The 25178-nt window shown below is 35.8% G+C and overlaps 2 protein-coding genes, 2 long non-coding RNA genes and 2 pseudogenes across 4 annotated transcripts; 1 reads left to right on the top strand and 5 right to left on the bottom strand.

Annotated features, from left to right (window-relative positions):
• Window positions 1-2008: 2008 nt before the first annotated feature.
• Window positions 2009-3376, bottom strand: MAMYB (Duplicated homeodomain-like superfamily protein). The gene has a single exon (XM_086643491.1). It carries the CDS (start codon window positions 3230-3232, stop codon window positions 2306-2308), a length of 927 nt encoding a protein of 308 aa, XP_086499617.1. The 5' UTR covers window positions 3233-3376; the 3' UTR covers window positions 2009-2305.
• Window positions 3377-6189: 2813 nt separating this feature from the next.
• LOC147536762 (uncharacterized) lies at window positions 6190-8717 on the bottom strand. The gene is made up of 4 exons (XR_015226421.1): window positions 8572-8717; window positions 8339-8383; window positions 7121-7697; window positions 6190-7032 (listed from the first exon to the last, which is right to left on the bottom strand). It is a non-coding gene; the product is annotated as an uncharacterized LOC147536762 (long non-coding RNA).
• Window positions 8718-11161: 2444 nt separating this feature from the next.
• Window positions 11162-12356, top strand: LOC147536761 (zinc transporter 2 pseudogene; annotated as a pseudogene).
• Window positions 12357-13683: 1327 nt separating this feature from the next.
• Window positions 13684-15615, bottom strand: LOC147536760 (putative histone acetyltransferase HAC-like 1; annotated as a pseudogene).
• A 2947-nt stretch (window positions 15616-18562) lies between these two features.
• LOC147536759 (uncharacterized) lies at window positions 18563-20460 on the bottom strand. Its single transcript, XR_015225732.1, has 4 exons — window positions 20379-20460; window positions 20073-20117; window positions 19950-19994; window positions 18563-19152 (listed from the first exon to the last, which is right to left on the bottom strand). It is a non-coding gene; the product is annotated as an uncharacterized LOC147536759 (long non-coding RNA).
• Window positions 20461-21593: 1133 nt separating this feature from the next.
• On the bottom strand, window positions 21594-24088 carry LOC147536758 (uncharacterized). Its single transcript, XM_086642278.1, has 2 exons — window positions 23411-24088; window positions 21594-23334 (listed from the first exon to the last, which is right to left on the bottom strand). The coding sequence occupies exon 2, from the start codon at window positions 23162-23164 to the stop codon at window positions 22187-22189; it is 978 nt and encodes a 325-aa protein (XP_086498404.1). The 5' UTR covers window positions 23165-23334; window positions 23411-24088; the 3' UTR covers window positions 21594-22186.
• Window positions 24089-25178: the final 1090 nt, after the last annotated feature.

The raw sequence follows: 25178 nt of genomic DNA, 5'->3' as shown, positions 1-25178 counted from the left end.
TACCAATGAGCAAGTTACATGAAAAATATATAAATCTTATATCCACTTTACCCTTTCTACCATCTACACTCAACTGTTTTTTGGTGAAACTATACTCTTAAAATCTGTAGTCGCACCCATTTTTAAACTCATACACACACTCCCATGGTACCTACTTCAAGAACTATTTAAGTTATCCAATTGGTAGTAAAGGGAGCTAAAAATCCAATTGGTAGTAAAGGGAGCTAAAAAAGAAGGCAGTATCATAAGAGTGAAGACGTACAGTGTTGAACGTTTTCTTTTTCTATAAAGTATATTGATGGAGCCAATCAACCTTCATGTTAGCTAGAAGATCAGGAGGGCCCGGAGAATTCTGAGGCTCCGCACCAAATTTTAATGGGGGCTTGTCTCACAATAAAAAATTAATAAAATAAAGCACAAACTGAAAAATTACAAAATACTTTAATGACAAGTAGATGAAAACCATAGACGTGTCTATGTATTTTTAAGAACATACTTGTAGGAAAATTTTCCATTACAATTTTTTTTATAGGAAATCTAGTCTAATAATACACAATCATTCTGAGCCGACAATGACCTTTAGTGAACATGAGCCACGTTACATGGCCAATCCAAAATTACGAAAATAAATTCATTTCTTCATACCACCTATAATATAGAATCTAAAGACGATTTTTTTTAATATAATATCTCAATCATGATTTCTACATATGTGCTTACATATTGTTGGAAGTTTTTCTAAAACTATTACATTTCTATTTCTTAAAAAAGGATTCTAAAGATAAACAAAATGTTCCTAAGAGAACGATTAACAAATGAGCAATGCAGCCTCATACAAAGAAGGGATAAAAAGGGAGAGGTCAAGCACCTCGAACCTGGGTGGGAAATCTCGACACTTTACCAGTTAGGACATCACGTTGTTCCGTCTTTAACTAGGTATCTAATTATATATAGATATCCTATATTCTTCGTAAGAATGGGCCCTAGCGGTCGGGGGGCCAGTGTGGGCGCCCTGCCTGCACCCCCCACCACACGGCCCTGTTAGATCAGTCAAGTGTTCATCTCCCTCAACTGTAAAGTTTAAGTAAGAAATGACACCCTACACGTTAACAATCCATATCTAAAGACTACCCTATATAACTTGATCAACCTAGTTACTATTTCTTTCGAACTTCTAGTTACTCGTCGGCTCGGGCCGATTTCTTGCCTTTGAGCTTAATGTTTGGTAATGTAGACCAAACTTGACCAAGTCTGTACAGATGGTCAGACATTACCTTCTCTTAGTACTACTCACAATCTCAAAGACTGAATCTGAAAAAGAAATTACTATCTAAAAGCTGCTCCGGTGAAAACAGTATGAGATTTTCCTCCACAATCCACTTTTTTCAGATAATTCCATCTACTCTGGTTTAGATGAGCAGGAAAGTCTAGACTTTTTGGTATTAATAGGGTTCCATACAAGCATTCTTTTACTAAACAGAATCAGGGTAAACAACCAGATGAAACCAATATATAACCCTTAAACCCTCATGTAAGAACTTAAAAAAGATCTCAATCAACTAAACTAATAAGCAGTCGGGGCGGGATAGGGCGTGGCTCAATCCCCCAACACAACCGACCGATCCGAGTAACTAGGTCATTTTGAGCAAATCCCCACTAACTCTTAGATATATACAGTACATAGTTAAATACCCATTTATATACCCGTAAACCCATGTCTATCGTTATATATACACACGTAGTACTATAGACATACATACTCTACTCTAACAATTCAAATTAAACTCCAGTAATTCAAAGTTTTAAACATGAATATTAACTTGGGGGTTGCATCACGGGATTAGCTCGTTTCAGACCCGATCCACAAGTTAGTTAGATGAATCGGTTGATCCCAACTACTTAGTACTGGGCCAAGAATACTAATGAACTTCCGAAGAAGAAATAGAAACATGTCAATCTATTCTCACATGATATCAATCAGAGGTACAATTCATAAGAGAAATGCAGATTATGAAACCCATTTACTCCATTAATAAAGAAAAGAAAATCGTTCATTACTAAGTAATCAATTCCTCAAAAAGAAAACGTATAGTCCGTCTAATGCATCGATGGAAATCGTTTTACCCATCAATGTAGTTATAGATAAATGATGTTCTAGTAGTAAATTATAATGTAATTTTGATTCTCATTACTACATATGCTATTAAACCATGAAAAAAACTAAGAAAGAAAAATACCTCTGAGAGTAAAACTTCAATGAGATTCGAAACGATTCGGACACTCTAGGTCGTCGGTAGGTCTTTCTCTAGGAAGATTTTGAGCTACGAAAATCGTTTTTCAACTCGGAAACTCTTTTCATACAAGAAGCTTTAGTTTTTCCAGGAACAGCAGCTGTAATTTTCTCCCACCTCATTGAAGCTTCCTTGGGAAATGCTTTTAAAGCATTAAGAAGAGCAATGTCTTCTCCAGAACTCCAATTTGAATGATCTTTCTTACCGTCATTATCAATCAAATCCAATTCTCCATTTTCTTCAACTAGTCTCTTATCTAATGGCTTCCTCTGTTTCAAGAACTGAGAGAATGAATCCCCACTACCAGGTTTCCTTTCAGCTAATGATTTCCCCATCTTGATCACACTTTCTAAACCATGTCTTCCTTGAAAAGCTTCAGCAATCAATTCCCACCTTTTAGGTTCTCCAACTGGATGTTTTGAGATCTGTTTCTTCAACAATTCAAAATCCTCATCGACCCATTCTCTCTCTTCTTGAATCACAGATCCATTAGGTTTCTCTGTCTTCACCTTAGATTTATCTGAATTAATAATACCTGATCCAATTACCGGAACCGTTGAATTCGAATTCAATGACAGATCTTCTGATTTCCTGGTTTTCTGTTTCCGATTTGATGTTCGTTTCCTCGAATCATCGATTTGTTCAGTTTGATCATCATCTAGTTGTTCGAGAACCTCGCCTTGACCGACTCGAATATCACCACCTGTGTATGAGATTGGAGCAAATGGACCGACGATAAGGGAGAGAGATAACCAGAGGAGAACAAATCTTAGGGTTTCAGATTGAACATAGAAAACGGAAAGAGCAATAACAAGGATAGAAAGGAAAATGCAAATTGAAGCCAAGGTTTTGTTTAATTTTAGGGTTTGTGGTTCGATTGGTGAGGATGATCCCTTAGAGAAGAGGAACCTTGGTCTACTTTCTTCATCTAAGAACTCCATCTCTCCTTTGTGGAGCAGCTGGAGGAAGAGTTTGAGTGGAAAAAATGTAGAGAGAGAAAGATAGATGTGTAAGAAGCCTCCAACTATAGAGCTGAGGGTAGGGGTGGGAATGGGTTCGGCCCCCGTCTCTAACTTTGATCGGTGGACTCCGATATAAAATGTTGATGACCACCTATTTAATCGGACGGTCTTTTAAGAATTTGTGTGTCCATTGACTGTCCAAGACCATTTATTTTATCGGGTCATTCGGACACTGGACAGTCGCGACCCAGACTTTCCAATGAAATTTACGTAAACTTATAACTTTTTTTATTATCACAAATAAAATTACAATTTAAAAATGAAAATGTTTAACCAAGAAAAAAATATAGAATTTCGAAAAAAATTGATCATCATTTGACAAGGTATAACTAAGAGCATCTCCAATGGGACACTCTAACAAACACTCTATAAATCCTAATTGTCAACTGTCAATATAGAGACACTCTGATTTTTGTTGGTCTCCAATGGAGATCTCTAAAGTCCCTATACTTAATACACATGTCCCTCTTCAATCCAATAGATAAAAAGTAGTTGAAGAGTAAGGTTTTCTATTGGTTGGAATTTTAAAGTAACATTTAAAGAGTCTCAAGTACACATTCTCATTTTAGAGTTTCTCTCTCTAGACACTCTATAATAAATGCGTCCTCCTCATATTAGAGTGTTTAACAAAGTGTCCCATTATAGATGATTTTTTAACAAGAACTCCAAAAACTCATATGTGGCACTCTAAGTGTTAGAGATTGAGTATCTCATTGGAGATGCTCTAAGACATGTGCTAATCATTGAATCTATCCTCATATTTCAGATAACATAACACTACAATGGTCAAGAAAAAGTACATCCTTGAACAATAAATATGTTGTTAATTCAAAGTTAGTTGCACAACCATCATATGTCTACAAAATCCGACGGTCTATAACCTCTAAAAACGAGGGCGGGTTATTCAATCACTCGTACATGTCGGTTAGCGGGCGGTCCTTCGACACCGAATTTTGATCGTGATCGTCCGCCAATTCTTTCGGGTCGGTCGGACACTGACCCTTATGACCATCGGGTGCCCATGGATACTTTTTGTCTCGGTTGACCGGATCGGGTAGCGATTTTCCGAGTCTTTTTAAATAAAATTGTTGAAAGAGTCGTGATTGAATGAGCTTGTGATTGAATGAGCTCGTACCTCCGAGTATGAGTTCCAGCTATCAACCATGGGATTCTCTTGTCATTTGTTAGGATCATTGATTCACGTAAAGGCACCTCTCTTTAATTTTTTCAAGTTTAAGGCAATTAAACATAACCCGTCAAAACTATTACATTCACACAATTGCAATCGATGTTTAATTCTTTTGGCAATCTCCATAATTACCTTAGATTAGATGTGAGTTTACTGTGTACATAACAACTATCTTTAATTCTTGTATAATTTCCGTAATGCTTCAGGTACCAGTTCAGAGTGGGCTCAATCCAGGTGTGGATATCAACCGTGAAACATGTTCTATAGTCGCCCTACTTTAATTCTACAGACACCTTTTACTTGTAAACCCTTCTCGCATAAAATAAGGTTGTATGAAGCGCCAATTGCAATAACATTGAACGTCTATAAAACTCCCCATATTTTCATAAGGAAATTTTGAATAAGACGGAACATGCATCTAATCTTTAATCGTTTGCATCAAGACAAATCTAAATATACTACTGGTATGTTTGGATGGCGGAATCATGAATCCGCGGATTCATGAGTCCTTGTAATTCATGATTCCACGGATTCATGAATCCAAGTAATATATTTTGGCTTGTTTGGCAACTAAGAATCCTATGATTTATTATTATTTGAGTATTTGTAAACGTCTTTAGAAAAAATATGATTTTTGAAAAAAATAATAATTTTGAAAAAAAATAATGATTTTGTAAAAGGAAATATTTTTTTTGTTGATTTTAAGTTTGAAATTTAGGTTCATTAATCCAAAATCCTAGCAAATCCTAGGGGGTAGGGTGGGATTTTGGTCCAATACAAATTTTGGAATTAGGAATCCTTAGGATTCAAGAGTCCTAGGATTCTTGGTAGCCAAACAGACCAAGGATTCATGATTCCTATTTCCTACCAAATTCCACTTTTGATTGGAATCCTACTTAGGAATCCTGCAACCAAACACACCATACGAAATATCGAAAATCCTATTTGTCTACCTTTTAGAAAGAAAATTGTTGATTTGAACAATCAAATTTTTATTTCATACCAAATGAGCTCAAATTTTATGATAAGTATGCTAATGGTTTTCAATTTGATCTTAATTTGTTTTGTTACAAGGTGAACAACATTATGGCTTCAATTGCAGATTCCAAGTCGCTCCTACTATGGGCATTAGTAGTTTTAGTTTTGAGTACTAATCTTGTAATAGTTGTGATGTGAAATCTAGTGAACCTAAATACTAGGCTAATTAGATCAAATTAAAACTCGCAAGTGTACGAACCGTATGTAAATATGGCAAGAATTACGAGGTCGATCCCACGAAGATTTGTTTGGAATTAAATCTAAACCTAAGATTAATTAATAAACTAGGAAAGTAGATAATTGATTTTTAGGATAATTTTAGAAACTAAGAATTAAAATTTAGAAAACAAAATAAAGTTGTAGTGAAAAACTATGAGTTGGTAAATCTAGGATATTGGAATTCACCACTAACAATTATATTCAAACCTAATATCTAATTCAAATTATTATCTCTCTTTTATAACTCAAAAATTGTTAGAACTCAATCTTCAATTTTCGGAAGATAAAACAATAAAGAATCTTTTTGTAATTAACTAAACCCATAACCCACTTCACTTAAAATATCATGCAATTAGGAGCCAAGTTGTTAGTTTCTTAGGCTAACCGAAGTACGGCTAATTCAAACATTAAAGCACATGAGAAGAGATAATAAAATAAATATGATACTAGATTTCAAATACTCTTGTTAGGGTTTCATCCTCTATCCTAGTGGAAGAGTTAGAAACCCATGGATATTAAATACATGGTTCAATTAATGATAAACAAGTAAAGGAAAAGAGAAGAAAGGAGAAGATAAAACCGGATTAATGTTGATGAAGCTCGTTCCTCTCGTCTTTCTCCAAAACTTGTCTTCGATATAGCCCTTGAATCTCCCAAATTCTTGCACCCAAAGAAGCTAATTTATCTCTAATGTTGCTCCTCTAAACTTGCTCTTTCACTAGTGTGTGGGGGTGTGTTTTTCAATTGTATGGGTTGAACCCTTTTATAGATTGGGCAAACTAATTAATTTGGAAACTTCCTAAGTAAATTGCCAAACCGACTTCACTCCTGTATGCATGGGATGGCGGTTTAAGCTTGCGGTTGTATTTGGAGGGAACTTCCCAAAATTGGAGTTGCTGTTCGGGAGAAAGTTAATGGGTGGACTTCCTAAGCTTGGCGGTTTAAACGAATTAGAAGGCGGTCTTGGGAATGCATGGTTGTTTTGATGGATTTAAGAATTTGTTGCTGATTGTCACGGTGACGTCATGATGACGTCACCATTACCATAATTCCCATTCACGTGGGCTGTGGGCAGAATGTATTTCCTGTTTCTCACAATTCAATCCCTTAGAATCCAGAATGACCCCCTGGAAAATGCCAAACTGCAGAACACACCCTTAACAAACCATTTTCTTCACCAACTTCACTCTTTATAGTTACCAATCCATACATCTATCTCAATATCCTTAGGAACTTCTTGTATTAGTAACTTCTTTATCTTTTTGGGAGCTTCCTACAAAACCATGTAATTTAATTAACTCCATCAAAATTAACATGTAAAGACTATAAAATAAAGCCCAAAAATGGTGTACTTTACGTACTCATCAGTAGGTGTTAGAAATAGTTCATTATCTGAACAAGATGATGAACAAAAAGAATTTGATCGGCAACGCCAAATTTTGAATAAACCTCATGTCAGAACAATTCGGGTAATCTTCATTCTCTCCTTCTTTAAAACACTCCATAATGTGTGTGTATATATATAATCAAACTAATAATTGTTGTTTCTTATGTAAATGAAGACCAAATGGGGCATAGTAATCCCGCCAGAGACAGACACATAGTAACCCTTACATATTTGTAACCGTTGCCATCTTTGCGAATTCGGTCCTCTCCCCACCTAAAAGACGACTGTGAATCCGAGAAACCATGAGCCGAATGCGATAACTTGGTATAAAACCAATAATCTCCGCACTACTTCTAGCCCAACGTTGCAGATGTCATCTTGGAGATTGCGATAGATGGGAACAGTCTTTGCTAAACCGATGAAGATGGCGGTGCAGAAAAGGTTATTTAGCGAAGTTATAGTTTACTATAACTTCGCTAAATAACCTTTTCTGCACGGCCATCTTGAGTGCTTGAACGTCCATTTTTTTCATATAATTTAATTAATATCTCCTGAAATTCATATAAAAAAACATAAATTAGGTCCAATCAAATAAATGCCCACAAGAACTGAAATTCATATAAAAAAACATAAATTAGTTTCTGTTGTTTCTTTAGCGGGAGAATAAGTGAGTTTTGACTTTTGATGGACTAGTCTCAAGTTTGTAATCCAGGACATCTATAATGGAGGAGGAAGTCATGATCCAATTGAAACACACAAACTAAAATTCAAACCAGACTCTCTCTATCTATCTTTAGATTGAAGGGGGTTGAACCCAAAATGAAAAACTCTTCAATTATTATACAACCTTAAAATCAATTGCTTTTCTAAATCAATTGTAGGAAGACAATAATAGAGAGAGAGAAAGAGTGTGAGATCCCATAGAATGAAGAAAGAAAATCTAAAATCACGAGTAAAAGTTTGAGATCAAGAAGAATAGAATTTCAGAAAACTTGTAAATTGGTGATTCATTTGAAGAGAATCAGATAAAAACAGGGATTGATTTTGCTAAACTTTTAAACTGAAAGAAAAACCATGGATTAGTAATTCTTAACAAAATGAAGGGAAGAGATCAACTAATACACTTAAACCAATCAACACACATATATATATATATATAGAGAGAGAGAAGGCTCTGTAGTCGTCCAATTACCTTAAAGCTTTAGAGTTGGTTAATTGGATCTTCAAATAGCCCAAACTGCAAAGAAAAGAGGGAAAAGAGTGAGAAAATAAGTTCAATGATTTCAAACACAGTTTATATAAAAAAGGAAAAATTAAAGAATAAAGAAAGAAGATAAGAAGTAGAAGAAGAATGAGATTAAGAAACCCTAGAATAATGAAACCCACTCGATCTCAAAGAAAGAAATCTGAAAGAAGAATACTTGCCTAGATAGATCTCAAAGGAGAGAGAAAACGAGGTGTGAAACTAGGGTTTGTGCAAAGCTACAACAAATAAATTAGGGCATAATTTTGCTTCTTATACCTAGGTCATGTCTGACCAAGTGTGACCAGTCAAAGAAGATACATTCTCGGTCAAGCCCACGTCCAGTAGAGAAGAGTTGATAAAGGCACCATCTTAACAACCTTTGAGCTTTTTCAGATAGAAGAAGAGTACTTACTCCCTCATTAAACGAACAAATAGCCGTTATAACTATGACCAACGGCTATATTTTGATTTTGGTAAAGGTGATTCCTAACGGTCAACTCAATTAAGAGAAGATAACTAGAGGCACCTCCAAGTTAGAAAGAAGATAAAAACGTAGTGGAACTTTGGGCCCAAAATCTATTCCCAGTTCCTAATGTAACTGATTGGAAGGAATGTTGTTTGGGAAATTTTAAATACACTTACCATTTTTGTTATGTGCACTCACAACTAAGGTTATTGTTGTTGTTGAAAAAGGAAATGTGAGTGTGGCAAGTAGAAACCGTAAGTGTACATAACATTTCTCATGTTGTTTTAACTTCTTACAATTAACTAGTAGGCCCACGATAAACTAAAAACCCAACCCAGTCTCACGCACCTACTTATCACCTCTACATGGATGGATAACATCCTCCCCCTCTGCCTTCTTTGTAAGGAATCAAATGAAACCATTATACACTTCATCCAGGAGTGCAAGATTACTAGAGAGATTGTTCACCAATTTACACCTGCTCAGAATCCTTCAAGAGTACCAACATCTTTTGACGAATGGTTTAGTGCATTTCCCAGCTTAGACTCTTATGTTCAACACAACAACTCTCTAACTCTCCTCGAAACAATCTCAACTGTTATTTGGCACCTATGGAAGCACAGATGCGACATAATCTTTAAGGAGAAGCAGCTAAATATTGAACACCGCCTTGTTTCAACCATACATAGTTTCCTCTTTATCTAGACAATGAACCTAAAGACATGTGCATGAACAACCTCCAGTTACTACTAAATGGAGTCCACCTGTCCAAGGATACCTCAAAATAAACTACGATGCCTCTTGGGACAAAAAATCTCTTCTCACTTATGTTGCTATTGTTATCTTTGACTCTACAGGGAAGTAACTTGCCAAAGAATCAACCCTCTTCTCAAGCAGATCAGTAGATGAGGGAGAAAGCAAAGTCTGTCTGCATGGGATTCGATGGGCTAAGGAACATGGAATTAAACAAGTTATCCTAGAAGGAGACTCTACCAATGTTATTTCACTTATTTTATACCCACCCAATTAAAAGAGATAAAAAAGCTTCTGTTATTTCACTTATTTTATACCCACCCACATTTTCATTTTATACCCATCCATTTAAATGCAGAGTTTTACACAAATGACCAAAGGATTACCTTAGATTAGTATAATTTCCTTAATGGTTCACGTACCAGGTCAGAGTGGGCTCAATCCAGGTGTGGATATCAACCATGAAGGAGGTTCTATAGGCGCTCTACTTTAATTCTACAGACACCTTTTACTCCTAAACCCTTCCGGCATAAAATAAGGCTGCATGAAGCGCCAATAGCAATAACATTGAACGTCTATAGAAATATCGAAAATCTTATTTGTCTACCTTTTAGAAAGAAAATTATATTAAAATAGCATTGTTGAAATATTAGAGATTAAGGACATTGTTGATTTGAACAATCAAGTTTTTATTTCATACCAAATGAGCTCAAATTTTATGATATAAGTATGCTAATGGTTTTCAATTTGATCTTAATTTGTTTTGTTACAAGGTGAACAACATTATGGCTTCAATTGCAGATTCCAAGTCGCTCCTACTATGGGCATAGTGTTGGAAATTATTTATTTTATAAAGAAATTTCTTGTTTGAGAGAAATTATATCCAATAGATATTTGTCAAAAGACACATATCATGGGTAGTCACAACCCAATGGAGAGACATCTTGTAGAGTCATTACTAACTCTATAAATACTCCATTTGGTTTGTCTTTGTAACTAAGGTTTTTGAACTGTTTTTAATCAAGTTTTTGAAGTAAAAAAGTTGAGTCGTTTAGAGTCGTATATGAGAGCATAGTAACTCGATAGTTCGTTGGAGCATATAGAATTGAAGTGCTTCTTTCTATATGACGCGATCGTTGTATCTTGGGAGACAAATGTCCATAGAACCGTTAGCACCGTTGCGGGGACATGATTGTCTTAAGGAAAGAGTGACCACTCGCCTCGATCAGACAAGATAAGTTTTCGTTTTTATATTTATATTTCTGTGTAATAGTGTTATTTAATTGTCAATAATCGAATCCGTAAACCCGGAACAAACAATTAGTAGTTTTAGTTTTGAGTACTAATCTTGTAATAGTTGTAGGTGTTAGAAATAGTTCATTATCTGAACAAGATGATGAACAAAAAGAATTTGATCGGCAACGCCAAATTTTGAATAAACCTCCTGTCAGAACAATTCGGGTAATCTTCATTCTCTCCCTCTTTAAAACACTCCATAATGTGTGTGTATATATATATATTCAAACTAATAATTGTTGTTTCTTATGTAAATGAAGACCAAATGGGGAGATATATTCGACTGTGTCGACATCTATAAGCAACCTGCTTTTGATCATCTTTTGCTTATGAATCACACCATTCAGGTTTATTTGTTACACTCATCTTTCAAAAAAATTCGTATTTAATGGGTCTGTCATTTGGCAGTTATGATTCCTATTCTCACTTTTATCGGACTTAAACTTCATTCTTTAATTAAAGAGGTGATTCCAATTGATATCACATTATTTGATACAAATTTTTTTTTTCTAACTATTGATCTGTAGATGAAACCAACTCATTTACCTGAAATGGTAGACAATAAGAGTTTGTGGACACCACAAAAAAGTACTATATCAATTTTAAGGAGTCCACTAAAAAAAGGATGTCCAGAAGGAACAGTTCCAATACGTAGAACGCAAAAAAATGATCTCATGGAGTTGGTCCCATAGGAATCCTATTACAACTAGGATTCCTTGAGCATTAGGATTGTATTTTAGATAACCATCATGGAGTTTAATCTCTCCCTACTCTTACATTGTAAACCTATATATATGTACCCATACACATTGTAAACACACAAGTTGTAGTGAATAACAAAAGGTATTTACCAAGCTCTTCTCTTCCTACACAATCACCATCTCTCTCTCTCGGTTTACCCGAAGCCAAACTCTCCCTCTCTCTCGGTTCAGCCGAAGCTACCTCTATATCTCACACACTCGGCTTCAACCGACTAGCTTCATTCGTCTTCTTGTCGGCTTCATCCGAGAACGACATTAATCAAGGTTTTACCTCTTCACACAATAGGTTGAAAACAGAAAGGATACACATACCCACTTCGGAAATCCTTCATTGAGCTCTGCTACTTCATTAGGAAATAGCATCTTATTGATAGTTGCCTTATGTTCTCATTCTGTGTTCGAAGGCATAGCCATCGGAGTTGCAGAAACGAAAGATGATGCTTGGAAGGCGTTATGGATAATTAGCTTACATAAAGTGTTTGCAACAGCAATGGGAATCGCTCTTTTACGTATGATTCCCAGCCGGCCACTTTTATCTTGTGTAGCTTATGCTTTCGCATTTGCCATTTCGACCCCAATCGGAGTTGCAATTGGAATAATTATTGATGCTACAACACAAGGATTCGTGGCAGATTGGATCTATGCCATATCAATGGGTATTCTTCATGTATTCCCCAAATTGGTTTAGGCTTGATATCTCTATACAAACATGTGCAAACCTTGCATACCATGTGGGAACTTTAGCTCATGTTGCATACGAAACCTTATCCAAAAAATATCCGATTCATCGTTTTTAGCAAAATAAAATTTGGCGTAGAGAGTTTTGGCCTGAAATTTCGCCTATGGAGTTTTCACCATTAACCTCACTCATTTTAGGATTTGGATCATAAACCGAGTCTGCCTCGGCAACTTAGACCATGTCCCGAAGGACCATTATCAATTTGAGGTCTTGATTAATCCCTCGAAGTACTTGTAATTTTATATCTTGCTATTTACTCCGCGGGGATTGCTTGTGGGGTCTTCATCTATGTATCAATAAACTATTTGCTCTCCAAGGGGCATACACCACAAGGAATAGCTTCATTCAACACACAACATCACAATTCACAAGTTCTTAGCTGTGGCTCTGGGTATTGGAGTTATTTCTGTAGTAATGATCTGGGACATATGAAGATCAGTGATCCTTGTCTGGTTTTTGATCTTCATCTTCTTCAATGTAAACTACACTACCAATAGAAGGTATATCTTTTTTTCATCTTAGTGTATACTTGTGACTTTGTCAGTACAATTAAGAAGTGCTTATCTTTGAATATTTGAGTACCTAATGAAGTCTTAATCTGTCTTTTTTGAGAATAATTGAGCTACCCAAGATTGGACTTGTTATGAGGAAGATATAGAAAACGAGAAAAAAATAATGATGAAAATGAACAAAAACACAGAACAAAAGCTATTTTCGTGGTTTGGCCGTAAAACCTACTCCACAATATGTTAAACAAGACAACAAAGAACTCTTAAATGGTTTCTCGATATCCAAATCATATTCAAGGCATTTTCTTGTGGTTGTCTTTGAATATTTGAGTATTTAATGAAAGACTTGTAGTTGAAGATGACATACTTTTGGAGTGTCATATAAGTGATATTTACTTGAGCTAAAATGTCTATACAGAATTGAATGCTTCAAATGAAAAGAGTCAAGAGTGTAACTACTTGAACTAAAAAAGTAAACGTATGACCCGATAAAAAATCACTAATACATCCCAACTAGGTTGGCACCTATACCACTACTACTATCATCTGCAAGGGAATATACGACACAATATCTACAATTTCAAATATATTTCTTCTCAACTTCTTAGTGTGAATCGGTGTTTGGTTTACGTAGATGGTACAACAACATCATTGAGGAATGTTTTGCCCGTCGAAGTGTGTCAAACTGATAATGGTTTGTTTCACAGAACTTCAGAAAGGTCTCTCGGGTGTCGAAAATTTTGCTTTTGATAGTGTCATTGTCATCTTCATCTTGGGTATCCAAATGCATACTTTCTGACTTCAAATTCACTACAACAAAGTTTTCCTTCTTCTTGACTAAAGATTTCCCAAGCTGTAAAACAAAAAACATAGTCGAACAAGTAGATTAGTCGATCGTATATAGCAGAAGAATCAAACAATCATAAGAAATCGGTATACATGAATAAACAGAAAAAGAATACTGATTTGATATACTTCTTTCACTAGGAGAGCATCAGTGAGGGAAATCTTCTTAGACTCTGTTTTGAGCAGAATTAAAATATATTATATTACTTCGTTTTCGTCGTGGTTTCCTTCTGTTTTTTGCTGCTATATCTTTTAGCACGTCCCCAGCCATACGCGGACAATAATCACCGTCGAAGTATGGTAAATTAGCTGCTGTTACTTCAACTTTACCATGAGGTACGAAGACGAGATAATACAAGTTGGTGACACCATCAACAATCTTTTCATTTGCTGCTTTTCTTAACATTTCTTTATACCATTCGAGTAATTGACTAGCCTTGGGGTTTTTCTGTGTCTCCGGATGACAGTAGAAAAGATAGTTCTGTTTTCTTGAAGGTGGGCACGACCATATATAACATCTTCGAAAACCACGGCTCTTGCAGTAGTCAAGAATCCAACCTAATGACATAAACAGAGTAAAATGATTTAACATAAGTAACCCATTCTTAAGATTTTATCGAATTTCATAACGATGAAGGTCTAAAACAAAAGCGAACAAAGTCACTTACCATTATCTCATGGCAAACGAAGGAACGAAGAGCTTCTCCTGTATAAGTTTTCACTTCTGGCCTGAAGTATTTGACGGAATCCAGGTACGAGATATAAACAGAACGACGATTTGGAGAAGCACATTTCGACCCATATTCTTGAACAAACATTCCGAACAAACACACTTCAGCTCCGTCGATCTTTTGAAACAACAAAATGACCTTTGAGCGGTAGGGAAATTCTTTCGGGTACTTTTCGTCTACAAAGACATTGAGGAAGTTTTGTTTCACTTGTAATGTCTTGTCTACAGATGAAACCACTCCTGGTACCTCGTCAAACGTCTTTTCCAACGCCTGTGCTCTCTCTTCTCTTTCACGATTGAGACGTTTGGAGAGCCTTTTCTCTAAGAAGTCACTAAGCTTCGTTCTTGGAAGATCCTTCGCCCCAGGAATTGTACTCTCTTTCAAGGGCGTATGTACTTCGTATTTTATCTCTTCGGTAACACATTTCGGGCCATTGTACTCAGCTTCTTCTTCAATGTTCTTTTGTTATTGAATAGAGTACATATCTGGTGTTGGCAACTACAACATTTATCACAATAGACCCACTGAAAGCAAACAAAGAAGACACTTAGACACCCACAAACATAAAAACGAGTTCATTTCATGGATTTATTTTTGTAAAACAAAACGTGTAAGGAAAGGAATAGTTGCTTACTTCTTCATTATCCATACGAAACTCCGGCTTGACTAGCCTTGCTTTATGAATCCGAAGTCCATCAACTACGACAACTTCACTTTTTGTTTTCTCATAACATGTGGTACAAAAAACGTAGGTTGCATCTCCCTCGAATGAAGTGAAATACTTAGACCTCTGCTTGAAACACACCACACAAAGAGGAATATGGTGCCTCGAAATAAAGCTTCTCAACATTACACAACGGCTCGACTTTACACAACGGGCACACATCCTTATTTCTCGAATACGCCATTGCAGCATTGTTTGTTTCTTCTCTGCCTTTGATTTACTCCTCAAAATAATAAACATAATACGCCATTGCAGCATTGTTTGTTTCTTCTCTGCCTTTGATTTACTCCTCAAAATAATAAACATATCTGAAAGGTAAATTCAATGTTTGATTCAAGATTGATTTTATTAAAATGTAACGACAGATTATAATCGAGAAACAAACCTCGCCAAGCCATAGCTTAAGACTTTTTAGATGTTTGTTTCTTCTCTCCGCAGTGAAAGTATCAATTAAAGATGCACCCTTTATCTTCAACTTGTTCGACGTCTGCAATTGTGTTCCATCTAATAGAGCTAGGGTTGGACACTTGTGTTGTACACGATTGTGATGTATAGGATTATACCATAGTGGTTGTTAGTAGTTGTTAATGAGTTAGTTAGTTTGTTAGAGTTTAGTTACTCTTCTGACTAAACTCTATATAAACTCTTAATGCATGTTAGAATTAATGTTGAGGGGAGGCTAAAGTAAAAAGAAGACAAGAGAAAATAAATTCATCTAATTAAAATTACACATAATAATATTAGATAATCAAGACATAATAATATCACCTAGAAGTTGGATACAATAAAACAGAATAGCAGGGGGGAAAAATATAACAAGAGATAATACTGCCACCAAAGAGGTAGTAGCACTCTTACATGACACTGACCCTAATTTAAGTTGAATAGTACAATATAGTGTTAGTACTACAAAAACTGAGCCTAGTAGTAATCCCGCGAGAGAGAGACACATAGTAACCTTCACATATTTGTAACCGTTGCCATTTTCGCGAATTCGGTCCTCTCCCCAACTAAGACGACTGTGAATCCGAGAAACCATCGTCTGAGTAAGTAGGGTCGAAGATACAAATGAGCCGAATGCCATAACTTGGTATAAAATCAATCTCCGCACCACGTCTAGCCCAACGTTGCAGATGTCATCATCTTGGAGATTGTGCTGGGTGGGATCAGTCAGTGCTAAACCGACGAAGATGGCGGTGCAGAAAAGACTATTTACCGTAGTTATAGTTTTAAGTAACTGGATGTGGCTCTGGAGTGCTTTAACGTCCATTTTTTTCATATAATTTAATTAATATCTCCTGAAATTCATATAAAAAAACATACATTAGGTCCAATCAAATAAATGCCAACTGAAATTCATATAAAAAAACATAAATTAGTTTCTGTTGTTTCTTTAGCGGGAGAATAAGTGAGTTTTGACTTTTGATGGACTAGTCTCAAGTTCGTAATCCAGGACATCTATAATGGAGGAGGAAGTCATGATCCAATTGAAACACACAAACTAAAATTCAAACCAGACTCTCTCTATCTATCTTTAGATTGAAGGGGGTTGAACCCAAAATGAAAAACTCTTCAATTAGATTGAAGGAGGAAGTCATGATCCGAAGTCCATCAACTCCGACAACTTCACCTTCTGTTTTCTCATAACATGTGGTACAAAAAACGTACGTTGCATCTCCCTCGAATGAAGTGAAATACTTAGACCTCTGCTTGAAACACACCACACAAAGAGGAATATGGTGCCTCGAAATAAAGCTTCTCGACATTACACAACGGCCCGACATTACACAACGGGCACACATCCTTATTTCTCGAATACTCCGTTGCAGCATTGCTTGTTTCTTCTCTGCCTTTGATTTACTCCTGAAAATAATAAACATATCTGAAAGGTAAATCCAATGTTCGATTCAAGATAGATTTTATCGTGTCTTCTTGTCATACCATGTAATTTTTAACAGTAATTGATTTGTATAAAAATTCGTGAAGGAACTAATCCAGTACTTCACTAAATACATAATCTAATCATTTTCCAAGTGTTTTTCTTAGCAAACATTGTGAATGCTGACAAGTTAAGAACTTATAATTAGGATCGCTTCTCGGTTTTTCGTATTGCAGGTTGAGAATGTTTAGGTAGTTGAGAAGAAATAAGATCATGACATGAGCTCAACTTATCTAAGAAATTCGAAAAGAGATCTACTTATCAAAGTTTTCATCTAAGTAACTTAGTTTATTGGTTGAGATTGTCGGGCGTCTATATGGTTGAATTGTCTTATCAAGTTTGTGATTTGTTTTTGCAGGCAAATCTAGTAGATCTCATTGGATCCTATATTTGGTACCTCTTGGTGGATGAAAGGACATCACCATTAAAATGTCGCGCGTGGAAAATCATATACTCATCGTCAAATCTGATATGGTAATGACTTGAAATTTCAGATGAGCTCTGCTCTAATGATCATAAGGTTCATTTTTTTTGTATTCAATCGTGGGACGGCCAGTCAGTAGAAAATCTTTATCGTCCCCATATCGAAACTGATATATGAGTAGTGAAAACATACTCATTTGTTACTTGTTTTCTCCAAATCAAAAGAACTATCTATGATGATATCTTTGAATAAAATGTACTTTATAAATGAGTACTGTCTTTTCACACATTTGTTTTGTTAGGGATCTCCTTTTATAAGAAACAAGACAATGCACAAACAAGCAAGTACATTATATACATATGAAACTTTTTCTTAGTTGGAATTCCACTTTCTTTGTCTTCTTATTTACATGTTGATGTACACTCTTAATCTTGTGGGCTCTTTACATACTTTGTACTTTTTTCATCCTTGTTATAGGAATTGTTGTTTCTTTTATAATAATGATGATTTCTAAAGTGTAATTAAGTCAGACCACAGGGAGTTTTTTTCTATTACTTTAGTTACCCACTAGGCTTGTGTGTTTATGCTTAAGAATCATCTCCTCTAGGGTTTCCATACATGTGAGCCTCATAAATTTAATTATTCAAGAACCTATAGAGAAAGAAAGAAAACCCACTAAAATGTATGGAAGACTTCAATTTGCAGAGATAAAAACTGTTTTAGATTGACCATAGAGAGATAGCATCCAAAAACACTTAGGATGCATTTATTTGGGTTTTAGTGCTTTTATTCCAATTCAAATCATAAACCTATTTATAGGTTTGTTTGTTATATAGTTACTATTTGTGGTTTTTGTCTTTAAGCTTCATTGGATTAAATTTCATTTGTTGTGAAAATAAAAGCAAGAAAAAGATAGAGAACATAAAAGCTTTCTCTCTTTAGAAAATATGCATGTCAAATTAATGTTGAGGGGAGGCTAAAGTAAAAGGAAGACAAGAGAAAATAAATTCATCTAATTAAAATTACACATAATAATATTAGATAATCAAGACATAATTTCACCTAGAAGTTGGATACAATAAAACAGAATAGCAGGGGGGAAAAATATAACAAGAGATAATACTGCCACCAAAGAGGTAGTAGCACTCTTACATGACACTGACCCTAATTTAAGTTGAATAGTACAGTATAGTGTTAGTATAACAAAAACTGATCCTAGTAGTAACCCCGCCAGAGACAGACACATGGTAATCCTTACATATTTGTAACCGTTGCCATTTTCGCGAACTCGGTCCTCTCCCCAACTAAGACGACTGTGAATCCGAGAAACCATCGTCTGAGCAAGTAGGGTCGAAGATACAAATGAGCCGAATGCCATAATTTGGTATAAAATCAATTTCCGCACCATGTCTAGCCCAACGTTGCAGATGTCATCATCTTGGAGATTGTGCGGGGCGGGATCAGTCAGTGCTAAACCGACGAAGATGGCGGTGCAGAACAGGTTACTTACGGTAGTCATAGTGGTAAGTACCTGGATGTGCCTCTGGAGTGTTTTAACGTCCATTTTAGTTTCTGTTGAAATTCATATAAGAAAACATAAATTAGGTCCAATGATCAAATAAATGCCCACAAGAACTGAAATTCATATAAAAAAAACATAAATTAGTTTCTGTTGTTTTTCTTTAGCAGGAGAATAAGTGAGTTTTGACTTTTGATGGACTAGTAGTCTCAAATTGTTTCACTTTGATGAATAATCAAAAGATCATGAAACCCAAGCTAAAAAGTACAAACACAAGCTAAAAAGTCTGAGGCAGCAAGTTCAAACCAGAAGAAAGTGGACTTCTAAAGAAAAAGAGAATAATAATCCAGGACATCTATAATGGAGGAGGAAGTCATGATCCAATTGAAACACACAAACTAAAATTCAAACCAGACTCTCTATCCATCTTTAGATTGAAGGGGGTTGAACCCAAAATGAAAAACTCTTCAATTATTATACAACCTTAAAATCAATTGCTTTTCTAAATCAATTGTAGGAAGACAATAATAGAGAGAGAGAGTGTGAGATCCCATAGAATGAAGAAAGAAAATCTAAAATCACAAGTAAAGGTTTGAGATCAAGAAGAATAGAATTTCAGAAAACTTGTAAATTGGTGATTCATTTGAAGAGAATCAGATAAAAACAGGGATTGATTTTGCTAAACTTTTAAACTGAAAGAAAAACCATGGATTAGTAATTCTTAACAAAATGAAGGGAAGAGATCAACTAATACACTTAAACCAATCAACATATATATATATATATATATATATATATATAGAGAGAGAGAGAGAGAGAGAGAGAGAAGGCTCTGTAGTCGTCCAATTACCTTAAAGCTTTAGAGTTGGTTGATTGGATCTTCAAATAGCCCAAACTGCAAAGAAAAGGGGGAAAAGAGTGAGAAAAATAAGTTCAATTTTCAGAAGAAAAGGCTCTGCAGTCGTCCAATTACCTTAAAGCTTTAGAGTTGGTTGATTGGATCTTCAAATAGCCCAAACTGCAAAGAAAAGGGGGAAAAGAGTGAGAAAAATTTGATCTTCAATTTAGAAATGACTAACAATCAGAGTTAAACTCTAATTGTTAAGAAGAAGTTCTTAACAATTAGAAATGACTACAGAAGAAGAAATGATTTCAAACCTAGATTGACAGTTTATATAAAAAAGGAAAAATTAAAGAATAAAGAAAGAAGAAGTAGAAGAAGAATGAGATTAAGAAACCCTAGAATAATGAGAAAGAAATCTGAAAGAAGAATACTTGCCTAGATAGATCTCAAAGGAGAGAGAAAACGAGGAAGAAATGTTTTAGAGTGAGAAAGAAAGACTGAAGCAACGGATGATGATATATAGAGCTTTTTCAGATAGAAGAAGAGTACTTACTCCCCTGATTAAACACAAAAACGGAAATAGCCGTTATAACTATGACCAACGGCTAAGTTTGATTTTGGTAAAGGTGATTCCTAACGGTCAACTCAATTAAAAGAGCTTCTGTTATTTCACTTATTTTATACCCACCCACATTTTCATTTTATACCCATCCATTTAATTTCCTTAATGCTTCACGTACCAGGTCAGAGTGGGCTCAATCCAGGTGTGGATATCAACCATGAAGGAGGTTCTATAGGCGCCCTACTTTTATTCTACAGACACCTTTTACTCCTAAACCCTTCCAGCATAAAATAAAGTTGCATGAAGCGCCAATAGCAATAACATTTTCTTTTTTGAATTGGTAAGCGTGTGCCTCGAACCCTTGACCTCTAAGTTGGAAGACTTACCTCACAATAGCAATAACATTGAACGTCTATAGAACTCCCCTTATTTTTCATAAGGAATTTTGAATAAGACGGAACATGCGTTTAATCTATAACCGATTGCATCAAGATAAATCTAAATATACTACGAAATATCGAAAATCTTATTTGTCTACCTTTTAGAAAGAAAATTATATTAAAATAGCATTGTTAAAATATTAGAGATTAAGGAAATTGTTGATTTGAACAATTCAAATTTTTATTTCATACCAAATGAGCTCAAATTTTATGATAAGTATGCTAATGGTTCTCAATTGGATCTTACTTTGTTTTGTTACAAGGTGAACAACATTATGGCTTCAATTGCAGATTCCAAGTCGCTCCTACTATGGGCATTAGTAGTTTTAGTTTTGAGTACTAATCTTGTAATAGTTGTAGTTGTTGGAAATAGTTTATTATCTGAACAAGATGATGAACAAAAAGAATTTGATCGGCAACGCCAAATTTTGAATAAACCTCATGTCAGAACAATTCGGGTAATCTTCATTCTCTCCTTCTTTAAAACACTCCATAATGTGTGTATATATATATATAATCAAACTAATAATTGTTGTTTCTTATGTAAATGAAGACCAAATGGGGAGATATTGATGTAGACGCAGCGGAATTAAAAGTAAACAATAAAAGTAAAGCGAAGAACGATGAAAGAAAGATTAAATAACTCTAAAACTGAAAACTTTATTAAACTCAAGGGGATTTTCTCTTCAATATGAATCATAAACAAAGACTGAACCTCCTTTTATAGATTACTAAACTTTCCTAGATAGACACAAACTGGACTTTCCTAAATAATAAAGATACTGAAATAATGAAACTTCCTAAACCTAGATTCATTATGAATCATACTTAAATTAGGACTCTTACTGCTAATCTTTGGCCGACTAGGCCATGGTCGTGTGGCCTTGTGGGGTCGTCTTAGATGCGCCTGCATCAGCTCCCCGTTCCCCAGAAGGTTCGTCCCGAACCGTTTCGAAGAAGAAAATGATTTGACGCACCCGCATACGAAGAACCCGTCATGGCGATTCGTAATTCCCACTTTGCAGGAACAGTGTGTGAAATCCGAAGGATAGAGAAAGGGACCAACTCACTAACTGTAAACTGAAACCTAGGACGTGGAGTATTTCGCCAAACCGATAGTAGGGAATAAACGTCCAATAAATTTCTACATCTTCCATCATCTTGGAGTGTGATGTCGAAGGATTCAATGACGAGATGCTTCTTTGTCAAAAATTTAACCGTTATGGAGTATCAACAATAAATTACTGTTGTGACCTTGTCCAGGTCAAGTGGTCAACATTGGCAGCAAGCTTTATGTTCGTTGTATGTATGCGAAAAACATCGACGCGTCCAACTTCATCTGGCAAACCAATGTCAATTTCCTTATCAAACCATCGGAATCTTGAAGTCTGGTCAATGCCTTTTGGTCGAGTCGTAGCTCCTATGAAGACAACGTGAGAAAGAGATTTGAATCCCTCCATAAGGATGAAAAGCCAAGAAGTAATTCTCCACAGCAAAGTCAGATTCCCAAAAAAGTCATCCTCCATATCAAGTAACAGCTTTGTTAATATAGCAAACAACCTGCTGATAACTGGAGGAAATTTCCTCATCACGTTTGGTGCTCGTACGCTTGTCGTAGCAAGAGCAATCACAAATCCAATTGCCAGAGGCCTTGATTCCTGTAGACTCGGATTATCAGAAGGAACACAACGAAATATAAGTGGCAGAAGTTCATGCCAACTATTTTTCATAAAAGCAGCTTCATCAACACGAGGAAATTCTTCATAACCAAAAGTTTCATCAACTTCATGGAAATCTGAAGCAGTATTTGCAGGAAACCCTCTAAGTAGAACAACTCTAGATGAGTGAAGAAGGAATTCTAGCCATGGGTTTTCATGTTTTATGGTAGTTATGAAGAAAGAGAGATCACAGATGGAAGATGGGTTTGAAGTGAAGGTAGAAGGGAAAAATTTGCCTTTGATGGGTTGGTGATAAGGTAAATTGATTTCAATGAAGCTTAATTTCTCTTCCGTTGACATTGTGTGGCGTCCCGATTCAGATGGGTGGCTCAACATCAATGACTTGCTATGTAACTTGAATCTCTCACCACCAACAGTAGTACTAGTAGTGAGTGGCCAATGCTTGATATCAGCCGGAAAGATGGGATCACCGAGTCTCCTTCCAATCAAACGCCTGGCATCAGAAACAATGTTAATGGGGTTCGTGGCGACCTGGTTCATGGTTGTATCTTCGATCAAAAGCTCGAAATCAGTGAAAGCAACAGAAGACGGAGTAGTTCGGCTTCCGTGATTAATAGCAATGATCTCGACATAATTCGCTTTTTCTTTCACCGAGAATGAAAGATTATTATTTTCGTCGTGAACTTCTTCTTGAATATCATCGGGTTCATCTTGTTTGGTTAATTCCCAAGCAGATCGATTCAAAACGTTCGTCGCATTAGTCGTATTAATCGAATCATTAATCACATCTTGTTGTGCCTCCACCTTTGGTACTGCCCTCACAACCTTAGCTGATCCAACCTAATCCTTCTCAGGAGAGAAACTAATCGAACGCCCATAATCATCAAAAATCGATTTGATTGATGATTTTGCACTAGTTCCTCGAGCACCATAAGGATCAATATTTCCCCCATCATAAGCATATACACCGTCTCTCGTACCATTGTCGTTAAGACCACTTCGATCATAAAGAACACCATCACTTCCAGGTTTCTTATTGTAAAAATCTGAACCAATATCAGATTGACTTCTACCATACATAGATAAATTCCCATATTTAGCAGAATTTTCATCAATATAATTACCTCCTCCTCCACCCCTTTGATTGAATTTCAAATTACTCTCAAAAGGAAGATCGTACACTGATGGCACCGAAGACCCATAAGAGTATGAAGATGAAAAAGCTGAATTAGGGTTCGTGTTCGAATTAGGACTAGGGTTTGAAGGAAGTTTTTGGGACCCATAATTTGGAATCGTCTGGTGAGGGTCATAATTTGGATAATAAGGTGGTTGTTGTGTTGGAGGCGGATAATTTACTTGTGATTCTGGTGCGAAAGAAGGCAATGGAGAACATGGATTGAAGGATTGAAAACTAGGGTTTGGTTGAACGAACGAAGAAGGTTGACATATTATTGTATTGACGTCGTTCTCCATATGTTGAATCTTAGTCAAATCGGATATTAGTGATTGACCCGTTTCTGAAAAAGACGATTGTGGTGGCGGTGTTGGTGGTGAAATTGGTATTGCATACGGTGCTGGTGTATCATAAGAGTATGAAGGTAGAGGTGCTGAAGATGGTAGAGGTGGTGAATACGATGGTGAATAATAAGAGTACGGAGGTGGTGGTGGAATTGCGGTTGATGTCGGATAATAAGAAGTTGGAGGTTGTGATGAAGGTTGGTTAGTGGTGGAGATCGATGGTGTGGAGGTAGAAGAGGGTGATTTACACATACTTTCGAGTTGTCGAGACAAATTCTTGATGGAGTCATTGACTTGATCGAATCTATGATCGATATAGTCAAATTTTTCCATTTTTTCCATCTTGTAGGTTTCGAAAGCTTCTTCCAATTTTGTAACCGCGGATAACTTCTTGTTGATGTTGTCCCATTCGGAGGCAAAAGTTGGTGTCCTCTCTTTAGTAGGTGTAGCAGGAACGGCAATGTTAACCATTGTAACTGGTTTTTTTAAAAAAATATGGCTCTGAATACCACTTGATGTAGACGCAACGGAATTAAAAGTAAACAATAAAAGTAAAGCGAAGAACGATGAAAGAAAGATTAAATAACTCTAAAACTGAAAACTTTATTAAACTCAAGGGGATTTTCTCTTCAATATGAATCATAAACAAAGACTGGACCTCCTTTTATAAATTACTAAACTTTCCTAGATAGACACAAACTGGACTTTCCTAAATAATAGAGATACTGAAATAATGAAACTTCCTAAACCTAGATTCATTATGAATCATACTTAAATTAGGACTCTTACTAAACTGCTAATCTTTGGCCGACTAGGCCATGGTCGTGTGGCCTTGTGGGGCCGTCTTAGATGCGCCTGCATCAGATATATTCGACTGTGTCGACATCTATAAGCAACCTGCTTTTGATCATCTTTTGCTTATGAATCACACCATTCAGGTTTATTTGTTACACTCATCTTTCAAAAAAAAAATTTGTATTTAATGGGTCTATCATTTGGCAGTTATGATTCCTATTCTAACTTTCATCAGACTCAA

The sequence above is a fragment of the Eschscholzia californica genome, unplaced genomic scaffold, assembly GCF_041429995.1.
Source record: "Eschscholzia californica isolate CP2 unplaced genomic scaffold, dmEscCali1.0.p SCAF_5, whole genome shotgun sequence".
In the NCBI taxonomy this organism is placed as follows: Eukaryota; Viridiplantae; Streptophyta; class Magnoliopsida; order Ranunculales; family Papaveraceae; genus Eschscholzia; species Eschscholzia californica.
Note: the sequence above shows the minus strand (reverse complement) of the source record. Positions and strands in the feature narration are given on the sequence as shown.